At 36.6% G+C, this 11,800-nt stretch overlaps 1 protein-coding gene across 2 annotated transcripts in view; it reads right to left on the reverse strand.

Moving 5' to 3' along the window:
* Vps13c (vacuolar protein sorting 13 homolog C) overlaps nucleotides 1–11,800 on the reverse strand; it is a 196,215-nt gene extending 184,415 nt beyond the window's left edge. The window contains exon 1 of one of the 2 annotated variants that reach the window (XM_027925076.3): nucleotides 11,626–11,798. In XM_027925076.3, coding sequence (XP_027780877.2) covers nucleotides 11,626–11,725 — 100 coding nt within the window. In that variant the 5' untranslated portion in view covers nucleotides 11,726–11,798. Of the gene's footprint in view, nucleotides 1–11,625 lie in introns of both variants that reach the window. The other variant, XM_027925084.2, reaches the window with a different exon arrangement.

Here is an 11,800-nt window from a genome sequence, read left to right on the forward strand (position 1 = left end):
AACCAAGAGATATGGGATAACATAAAAAAACCAAACTTAAGAGTCATCGGGATAGAGGAAGGTATAGAGGTTCAATCCAAGGGAATGTGCAACCTGCTGAATGACATAATTATAGAAAACTTTCCAGAAATAAAAAAGGAAACAGATATACAAATTGTCGATGCATACAGGACACCGAGCAAACAAAATCACAGTAGACCAACGCTAAGACACATTGTTATGAAGATATCCAATATACAGAACAAAGATAAAATATTAAAAGCTACAAGAGAAAGGAGGCAGATTACATTCAGGGGTAAACCAATAAGGTTAACAACGGATTTTTCATCACAGACGCTGAAGGCGAAAAGATCCTGGAACAACGTATTTCAAACACTGAAAGACAATGGATGCCAACCAAAAATTTTGTATCCAGTAAAAATTAACCTTCAGGTACGAAAACGAAATAAAAATTTTTCATGATAAACAAAAGTGAAAAGAATTTGCAGCCAGAAAACCAGCACTGCAAAGCATCTTGAGCAAAACACTACACGAGGAAGAAATGAAAAACAATAACCAAAACCAACAGTGGGAAGTAACTCAGTAAAGACAGAGGGCGGGGGGAAAGCTAATCATGGAGATACAAACTAAATTAAAAAAAAAAAAAAAAGATAAATAATCAAACATGGCTTGAAGTACAAACCATATATCAATAGTAACTCTAAACGTTAATGGCTTAAACTCTCCAATAAAGCGACATAGGCTGGTAACATGGATTAAAAAAACAAATCCAAAAATATGCTGCCTCCAGGAGACACATCTGATTGGAAAAGAGATACACAGGCTGAAGGTGAAAGGTTGGGAAAAAATATACCATGCACATGGTCCTCGTAAGCAAGCACGGTGGCCATCCTCATATCGAATAAAATCGACTTCAAGACTAAGTTAATCAAAAGGGATAAGGAAGGACATTATATACTGTTAAAAGGAACCATTCACCAACAAGACATAACAATTATCAATATTTATGCACCAAATAAGGGTGCTGCGACGTTCATAAAACAAACTCTCCACAAGTTCAAGAATCAAATAGACCACAACACAATAATTATGGGTGACTTCAACACACCTCACTCACCATTGGACAGATCCTCCAAACAAAGTTGAATAAAGAAACTATAGAACTCAATATCAGAATCAATAACCTAGACTTAACTAACATATATAGAATATATCAACCATCATCAAGTGGATATACTTTTTTCTCAGTAGCACATGGATCCTTCTCAAAAATAGACCATATATTATGCCATAAGGCAACCCTCAGTAAATATAAAGGGGTGGAGATAATACCATGCATTTTATCTGATCATAATGGAATGAAACTGGAAATCAATGATAAAAGAAGGAAGGAAAACTCCTACATCACATGGAAAATGAACAATATGTTACTGAATGATCAATGGGTTACAGAAGACATAAAGGAGGAAATCAAAAAATTCTTAGAGATAAATGAAAATACAGACACAACATATCGGAATCTATGGGACACAATGAAAGCAGTTTTAAGAGGGAAATTCATCGCCTGGAGGTCATTCCTCAAAAAAAGAAAAAAACAGCAAATAAATGAGCTCACACTTCATCTCAAAGCCCTAGAAAAGGAAGAACAAAACAACAGCAAATGTAGCAAAAGGCAAGAAATAATTAAAATCAGAGTGGAAATCAATGAAATTGAAACAAAAGAAACTATTGAAAAAATTGACAAAACTAAAAGTTGGTTCTTCGAAAAAATAAATAAGATCTACAGACCCTTAGCCATGCTAACGAAGAGAAGAAGAGAGAGAGAACTCAAATTACTAACATACGGGATGAAAAAGGCAATATCACAACAGATGCTACAGAAATACAGAAGAAATTAGAAATTATTTTGAAAACCTATATTCCAATAAAATAGAAGATTGTGAAGACATTGATAAATTTCTTAAGTCATATGATTTGCCCAGACTGAGTCAGGAGGATACACACAATTTGAACAGACCAATATCAATGGATGAAATAGAAGAAGCAATCAAAAGACTACCAACCAAGGAAAGCCCTGGACTGGATGGGTATACAGCGGAGTTTTACAAAACCTTTAAAGAAGAATTAATACCAATACTTTTCAAGTTATTTCAGGAAATAGAAAAAGAGGGAGCGCTTCCAAATTCATTCTATGAGGCCAACATCACCCTGATTCCGAAACCAGACAAAGACACCTCAAAGAAAGAAAACTACAGACCAATATTTCTAATGAACATAGATGCAAAAATTCTCAATAAAATTCTGGTGAATTGGATACAAAAACACATCAAAAAAATTGTGCACCATGATCATCCCAGGGATTCATCCCTGGGATGCAAGGATGGTTCAATATACAGAAATCAATAAATGTTATTCACCACATCAACAGACTCAAAGATAAGAACCATATGATCATCTCAATAGACGCAGAAAAAGCATTCGACAAAGTACAGCATCCCTTTATGTTCAAAACATTAGAAAAACTAGGGATAACAGGAACTTACCTCAACATTGTAAAAGCTATCTATGCTAAGCCTCGGGCTAGCATCATTCTGAATGGAGAAAAGCTGAAGGCATTCCCTCTAAAATCTGGAACAAGACAGGGATGCCCTCTATCACCACTTCTATTCAATATAGTTCTCGAAACACTGGCCAGAGCAATTAGACAGATGAAAGAAATTAAAGGCATAAAAATAGGAAAAGAAGAACTTAAATTAGCACTATTTGCGGAAAACATGATTCTATACCTAGAAGACCCAAAAGGGTCTACAAAGAAACTACTAGAATTAATAAATGAATTCAGCAAAGTGGCAGGATATAAAATCAACACGCATAAATCAAAGGCATTTCTGTATATCAGTGACAAAACTTCTGAAACGGAAATGAGGAAAAACACCCGTCACAATATCCTCAAAAAAAATAAAATACTTGGGAATCAACCTAACAAAAGACGTGAAAGATTTTTACAATGAACACTACAGAACCCTAAAGAGAGAGAGAGAAGAAGATCTTAGAAGATGGAAAAATATACCCTGTTCATAGATAGGCAGAACTAACATCATCAAAATGGTGATATTACCAAAAGTTCTCTATAGGTTTAATGCAATGCCAATCAAAATCCTAATGGCATTTCTTGTAGAAATAGATAAAGCAATCATGAAATTCATATGGAAAAATAAAAGACCCAGAATACCAAAAGCAACTCTAAGCAGGAAGTGTGAATCAGGCGGTATAGCGATACCAGATTTCAAACTATACTACAGAGCAATAGTAACAAAAACAGCATGGTACTGGTACCAAAACAGGCGGGTGGACAAATGGTACAGAATAGAGGACACAGAGACTAATCCACAAAGTTACAACTATCTTATATTTGATAAAGGGGCTAAAAGCATGCAATGGAGGAAGGATAGCATCTTCAACAAATGGTGCTGGGAAAACTGGAAATCCATATGCAACAAAATGAAACTGAATCCCCTTCTCTTGCCATGCACAAAAGTTAACTCAAAATGGATCAAGGAGCTTGATATCAAATCAGAGACTCTGCGTCTGATAGAAGAAAAAGTTGGCTCCGATCTACATACTGTGGGGTAGGGCTCCAAATTCCTTAATAGGACACCCATAGCACAAGAGTTAATAACAAGAATCAACAAATGGGACTTACTTAAACTAAAAAGATTTTTCTCAGTAAGAGAAACAATAAGAGAGGTAAATAGGGAGCCTACATCCTGGGAACAAATTTTTACTCCTCACACTTCAGATAGAGCCCTAATATCCAGAGTATACAAAGAACTCAAAAAATTAAACAATAAGATAACAAATAACCCAATCAACAAATGGGCCAAGGACCTGAACAGACACTTCTCAGAGGAGGACATACAGTCAATCAACAAGTACATGAAAAAATGCTCACCATCTCTAGCAGTCAGAGAAATGCAAATCAAAACCACCCTAAGATACCATCTCACTCCAGTAAGATTGGCAGCCATTATGAAGTCAAACAACAACAAGTGCTGGCGAGGATGTGGAGAAAAGGGTACTCTTGTACATTGCTGGTGGGACTGCAAATTGGTGCGGCCAATTTGGAAAGCAGTATGGAGATTCCTGGGAAAGCTGGGAATGGAACCACCATTTGACCCAGCTATTGCCCTTCTCGGACTATTCCCTGAAGACCTTAAAAGAGCATACTACAGGGATACTGCCACATCGATGTTCATAGCAGCACAATTCACCATAGCTAGACTGTGGAACCAACCCGGATGCCCTTCAATAGATGAATGGATAAAAAAAAATGTGGCATTTATACACAATGGAGTATTACTCTGCACTAAAAAATGACAAAAATCATGGAATTTGCAGGGAAATGGATGGCATTAGAGCAGATTATACTAAGTGAAGCTAGCCAATCCCTAAAAAACAAATGCCAAATGTCTTCTTTGATATAATGAGAGCAACTAAGAACAGAGCAGGGAGGAAGAGCAGGAGGAAAAGATTAACATTAAACAGAGACATGAGGTGGGAGGGAAAGGGAGAGAAAAGGGAAATTGCATGGAAATGGAAGGAGACCCTCATTGTTATACAAAATTACATATAAGAGAGGTTGTGAGGGGAATAGGAAAAAAAAACAAGGAGAGAAATGAATTACAGTAGATGGGGTAGAGAGAGACGATGGGAGGGGAGGGGAGGGGGCATAGTAGAGGATAGGAAAGGTAGCAGAATACAACAGTTACTAATATGGCATTATGTAAAAATGTGGATGTGTAACCGATGTGATTCTGCAATCTGTATTTGGGGTAAAAATGGGAGTTCATAACCCACTTGAATCTAATGTATGAAATATGATATGTCAAGAGCTTTGTAATGTTTTGAACAACCAATAAAAAAATAAATAATAAATAAATAAATAAGAAGCTATGACAACCTAGCAAGTGCAGAGCCAATGCTCAAATCTTCTGAGGCTCAATGGTGTGTTAATAACACCATACACTCTTCGAAACAGCAAAGCAGAAAGAGTATAGGATTTCAATTCAGATGGTAAATATACTTTCTTGGGATTGGGGTTGGGGGCGGTGGGGTTAGATGCCAAGCAGGAATCAGACATAACACTGACAGACCTATATATTTGTAGGTTCCACTACTGTCTCTGCATTTTAAAAGAGATGTGAAAAAAATCCAAAATAAAAAGGGTAACCAAAATTTGTACAAAGGAATTATAAGCCAAAAGTAGGATACAGGCAAGGAACTATCAGGAACACTACCAGAAGAAAGAGTGCTGCAGGGGGAAACTTGGCAGGAGATGGCACTACAAATAGGTCTTTTTGTTATGATTTAAAAATTTACCCTTTTCTTAAAAGACAGAAATTTACAAGTTCTGCTTTAGAACTATTCAAAACCAAGCAGATCTTTAAATTTAATCCCTCTCACAAATATGAAGACTTCAGTCTCAAAAGATGAGGCAATTTGTCCAAGGTTATACAACTTCTTTGTGGCAGTACTAAGAATAGAACCTATGACTCCTAACTCCCTGGTCAATGATCTTAATATAAAACAGAGATTAATTCAAAGCTATGATTAAAAACAAAAAGTAATGAACAAAAATTCCATTTCCTAATCCATGAAACTAAATTTGCATATTGTAAAACAGTGGTGGGGGGAGGAATATATAGTGCTATGTACTTATTTTTATTTAGGATTTCTATCATTTATAACACTGCATTCATTTGAGAGTATATCAAGATGTTAAAATACATTCATTTTTCAAGGAAGTGAGCTAAAGTAAATTATTGAAGTCTTTTAAACCATGAATCAAATTATTTTAATGACTCATGTTTTAGTAAATACTGAAGAAAACAGTGAAAAATACATTCATTTCAAATGAATCTTGCTATTCATACCAAATTATCCAATCCAGACTACTGTTAACAGAAGGTCGCAGTGACTGCTGGGAGAAGAGGTTGGAGGAAAAGGGAACAGTATAGACTCTTACTTTTTCCATTTCCCTATTGAAACAGGAAGTCTTGGTGGAAGAAGAAGGAAAGCTACAATGTCACCACTGAACTTTCTCCTTTTCAACACATCATAGGGATCTTATGATATTGAGTAATGCAGAGGAGCTTTCTAGCAGAATGGTTACCAAAGTATTAACTCTCAGCTCTATTTCTAAAAATGGAGTGAATTTTTAATTAATGATGGTATTTAAATATGTGAAAAGTGTTTTCCAGCTTAAACTTTTAAGCACTTCTTTAACTAACAGTATACTATTCTATGGTATTGAACTCTTTATTGTTGTTTATTTGCTACAGGACAAGCTAATGAGAAAGGTGGCCTCCATTATACAAAGCATTTGCCTGGAGAAAAGGATTACGTTTAAAAACTCTCTCTACAGGCTTAGAAATATGTAATACTAAGGTTTTTTTAAATATGTTAATGCAAAGAAAAAAATATATTTTTCTTTCATTCTCAAGCTGTCTTACTCTATCTAGCGTTAAGACGATGTAATATTAGATTTGGATTCACAAATACCAGCATGAACCTATTATGACTGTGAAGTATTCACCATTACCAAGTGAAGAACACAAATGAAAAATAAATATATTTCTTGACTACCATTTCTCATTATGAATGCAAAGGCAGTGGCAGTACCACTTACTAAGAAAGAGCTTGGACTGCTTAGGCCTAGTTCAACTCACAGAAGTTTAAATCCAAAAGAGAAGAAGACTTGGTCCAACTCTTTCATTTATAGATAAGAAACAATTAGACGGGCTGGGGATATAGCTCAGTTGGTAGATTGCTTGCTTCACATGTACAAAGCCCTGGGTTCAATACCCAGCACCACAAAAAATAAAAAGAAAAAAGAAAGAAAAGAAAAGAACAAGTAGTCACTGGTCGGTGACTTGTCAAAAAACACGTAACTGGGCAATACCAGAGTTGAAGAATTAGAAGGTAGGTTTCCTCATTCCTGGCACTGGTCTCATGCATATTCTCCTTCCTTATGCTGCTGTGCTCCAAAAATACAGGCTGAACATCCTTAAACCAAAATTTGAAATCCAAAAGCCTCCAAAATTCCAACACTTGAGGGCTGAGATGATGCCACAGGCAGAAAATTCCACTCCTGACCTCATGTGACATCAAAGTCAAAACATGGGTATATTAAAAATACTATTTAAAAATTACATTCAGACTATATGTCTAAGGTATATATGAAATACAAATGAATTTTGTGTTTAGACTTGAGGCCCATCCCCAAGAAATCTCATTATATATATATACAAATATTCCAAAAATCTGAAAAAAAAATCCTAATTACAAAACAATTCCAGTCCCAAACATTTCAAATGGGGGATACTTCACCAGCCACTGGCAGTGGAGGGGGAAGTAACAAGGATAGGGTAAAGGACAATACAGTAAACAGTATAGGCAGAGCCTGCCTTACAGAGCTACAAAGTGAATGCACACCACCTGGACCTATTCCTGGTCACAACAGCCACCCTTGCATCCAACACATCACAGTCTCTAGCTTATTCCACAAGCCCAAGGGACAGAAGAGCCATAGAGTTCTGAAAGGAGAATTTTCTTGCTCCTCCACAGTAAAATCACTTTGAAAAATCAAACTAACAAAGATTCTACATTGCACCAATACTATTTAAAACAAATTGCAAAAGACCTAGATTTCAACATACCTTTTCAAATATATGTTATTCTTAAAACAATTATATCCTGGACACACCTCAAATAGCTAAAGGCTGTGCATTTTATCTCCTGGTACCAGCTTGTGGGCAACAAAAACCTAGATAAACCTTCCTATCTGCATAAGCAGCACTTGCCCATCAGGCACTTTTCTAAACCACTGAAAATCTAACTTACAAAGCAGCTCGTAAATAATATAAGTATTAAGTTAAATTCAAATACAAATAGGTTATTTAAGAAATTTCAGGGATAATAAATGTTTAGATTTGTACTGTTAGCTCTACAACTATTGAATATAAAACCCCAGAAATCTGTAGTTAAAAGAAACAGACTTGTGAAAATAAAAAAGAACAAATAAAGCTGTTTCCATCACTACTATCAGTAATATTAACAATTACAAAGGATTTTCACTTCATTTATATTACAGTGTTACATATCCATTTTATAGGTTAGGAAACTGAGGCTTACAGAGTTAAAATGTGTTGCCTGAGTTACCCCAATAAATAATCAAGGCCTCATTTTTCTACAACAGGAAGAGTTTTTAAAAGAGCATTCTGCCTAAATCATTTTTAACAATACAGCGGAATCATTTGGCATTAATTTTTTTATTATTTAAGGATAAAATAAAAAGAAAATAGCAGGGGTTTTGGTTATTTGGTTTGGGTGCTTTGCTTGTTTTTTGTTTTGGGGGTTTTTTTTTTAGTTTTTTGCTTCTACAATTTTAATAGCAGCATCTGGAGTGTACATCTGATTCTAGACATTTCAAAAATTTGCTCCATCCTTCTCACTCTGCAATGTTTCCCTGAATATGGATTTCACTGTGAATGCTATATGTGTATGAATGTATACACAGCACAATCTTTCAAGTTATGGTAACACAATATTTACTTCCTGAGATCATCCAAGAAAAGATTATGAATTTTTTACTGAGATGATACCCTTTAGTAACTTTTAAAGACATCTGTTTCTTTCGGGTTAGATATTTCATAATATATACTTCCTCTAAATCCATTCTTCACTTCTTACTAAGATGTCCAGCTTGCCTATAATTGCAAAAGACATTCTATATTCCCATTAGACCAGGGTTTCCCAATTTACATTTGAGGCTGAATAATTCTTCATTACAGAGAAATGTCCCCTGTACTGCAGGATGTTCAGAAGTGTCCTTGGGGTATAACCACATGCCAGTGGCACACCTCTGCCCACAGTGTGACAACTAAAAATATCACAGATATTGCCAAATACCCTCCCTGGGGAGCAAAGTCACCCTAATTGAAAACCACTGTCTTACACTAGGCACTCCAATTAGGAAGTATCAATGTTTTACACTGGGCACTCCAATTAGGAAGTATCAATGTTTTACACTGGGCACTCCAATTAGGAAGTATCAATTTAGTGTATCTCCAAAGAAAAATAATATCAGTATATGAAAGTTCTACAGGATGAATTTTTCTTTTTCAAGACTTAAAAATTCAACCAAAAAAAAACTGAAAAATCAAACATGTAAACCTTATTTTGCTAATGTAAATAGTTTTCAAGTAAAACTATATAAAATGTAAATTCTTTTTGAACCTTATTAACACCACAGTTCCCCAAATACCAACTATTTTATCAATTTTTAATTTTCCCATTTATTTGCCCTAAAACATTTAATACAAATTTCTTCACCTTATTTTCAAAGAACAGAAATAACCCAACACAGACATTTGCCTTTATATTTTAAGAGGAACTACAGCTATTAAGACAATATATTGAGAAATAACTGTAAAAATTCATGATTTCTCACTTTCTTTATAGCAACTACAAAAATTAAAGGTAGCAAAACTTCATAGACCCAGAGATGTGGGCTGACAGCTGAGGGAATCCCTGATTGGACACTGGACACAATATGTGAAAGAAGTGATCAGGTCTATAAGTTAATACTGATTGGGGGGGGGGGGGGGGGCGCGAACAGGATGAAAAAGAGTCTCCTTTCCTAGATGCTACCAAGCTTGGGGTGGGTAGGAAACAATTACATAAAATCAGGATACCTTAATTTCAGTTCTAAAAAAAGTTTAAATTCTTCAGACAGTATTATCCTCAATGTCACAGTAAAAACATTTACAGTCAGAATCACAGAATACTGACACTGGAAAGACCCTCAGATGGTACCTTGTAAAACCTCTAATTTCAAAGAAGATTTTGTATGGAAGAATTTTAGACTCTAACCATTTTATTTCTTTGTTTAAAATTCAGGGGTAATTATAGCACAATATTATTGCTTGCTAAAACTGGTATAGAAGTTACATGGAACTATCATATTGTCTGGTATGATTCAAACTTTTCAAAATTTGAAAACATTTTTTTCCTGTAGTTTAAATTAAGATAATGAAACTAAGGCTCATGAGGTAAATGGCTTGTATATCACAGCACACTAACCAGCCTAGAACCAAGTGCTTTTTCAGATTTCAAATGTTTACAACCTACAAGAAAAAATTGGCATTACCATCCATATTATGAAGAAAACACTTGATTTTTGCAAAAGACACTGGGTATTTAATTCCTTAAATGTAACTTTCATTTTCCTTTCTTTTACATTATATTGGTGGGGGTTAAGAAAAGTATGTACTATTGAGTAAACCCCAGTGAACCAATCAAATGATGAGTAGTAACCTATGAAAACAAATGGGGCTCCCATACAATTCAGAGCAGCACTCCTGGTTCTATAACAGCATTGCCTAATACGTGGTCCACATACATAACCATAAATTTTAGGAGCCAGGCTAAAAAACAAAGTAAAAAGAAACAAGGCAAACAAAATTTTAAATAATATATGTAATATAACCCCAATATATTCAGATATCATTAAAACACAAAATTGACATAAAAAATTAGTAATGAGTTGTTGCATCATTTTTCTTTTTCTCCCACTGGCTTAGAGAAATGCTCATATTCAAAACACAGTGTGTATTTTATACTTGGAGTACATCCCAATTCGCACTAGCCATACTTCTAGTGCTGAACAGCAACTGGGCTAGGAGTTACCCTATTAAGATAGGGTATATTCGTTGAATAAATCAAAAGCACTTTCATCCATATGAGCAGTTTTTCGGATTTCCCCCCCAAAGCTGGCAAAATACCCAGCTCTCGTGTAGAGTAAGAACATATTTCCAACATCTCCAAAGCTTAACACATAATTTGTGTAAATGATTTTTTTGGAAATTGCACAAGCATACTACTCATTATCTACTTGTATAGACTTAATCTCCAGGATAAAACGTTGGCAATACATCCCTGGGCATGAAACCAAGCAGGCACCTAATTAATGATGTTGCTGCTTATGACTTGAATCTCTCATGCTCTCCACACGAAACTGAAAGTCTTCTTCGTGTTGAAGAAAAAAATACACAGAGGGGAGAAAAATCTCTCTCAGGAGCCGAAAGCATTAAGAGGAAGAGTCCCTATAGACATGCCTTGCTTCTTAATGACCTTCCCCTGCCAAACCCTCCCTCAAACCTTGCTATTCTGTAGAGAAAAAATCCAGTTCCCGCTTCCTAGAATGGTAAGGAAGATAACTGAGAAACATTTCTTTTTCTTTGGTGACAGCGTTCATGACCACGCTCATCCACCAGCAGACGAGGCTTTTTCTATACTGTGAAGCCAAAGGGGACCCCCGAAGTGGGCGGGGCAGCGACAGTAGGGACCGGAAAGGTGGGAACTCCAAAAGCGGGGACCAGCTCCAGTGCATCCCCCGGAGCCCGAGGTGGCGGTAGGCATAGGCCGCCTGCGACCCGCACCTGTCGCACCTGGGGCCCCTCCAGAGCCCTGTGAAGCGGAGTCTCGGGCAGCTTGGGACTAGGGCCCGGGCAGGGGCCGGAAGACGGGAGCCCGTGGCGTGGGCCCCCGCGCCCTCGCGCTTACCGCCCCAGATGCCCAGCTTCAGCTGGGACTTGTTCAGGTTCTCAACATAGTCCCCCAGGAAGCGGTTCAGCAGGTCCGCGACCACCGACTCAAGCACCATGGTAGGGCCGTAGCGGAGAGAGAAGGAGGAGCCGGAACCGCCAGGCGCAGCTGAGGGCGGCGACCCGCACCGCGA

This window comes from Marmota flaviventris, chromosome 2 (assembly GCF_047511675.1).
Source record: "Marmota flaviventris isolate mMarFla1 chromosome 2, mMarFla1.hap1, whole genome shotgun sequence".
In the NCBI taxonomy this organism is placed as follows: domain Eukaryota; kingdom Metazoa; phylum Chordata; class Mammalia; order Rodentia; family Sciuridae; genus Marmota; species Marmota flaviventris.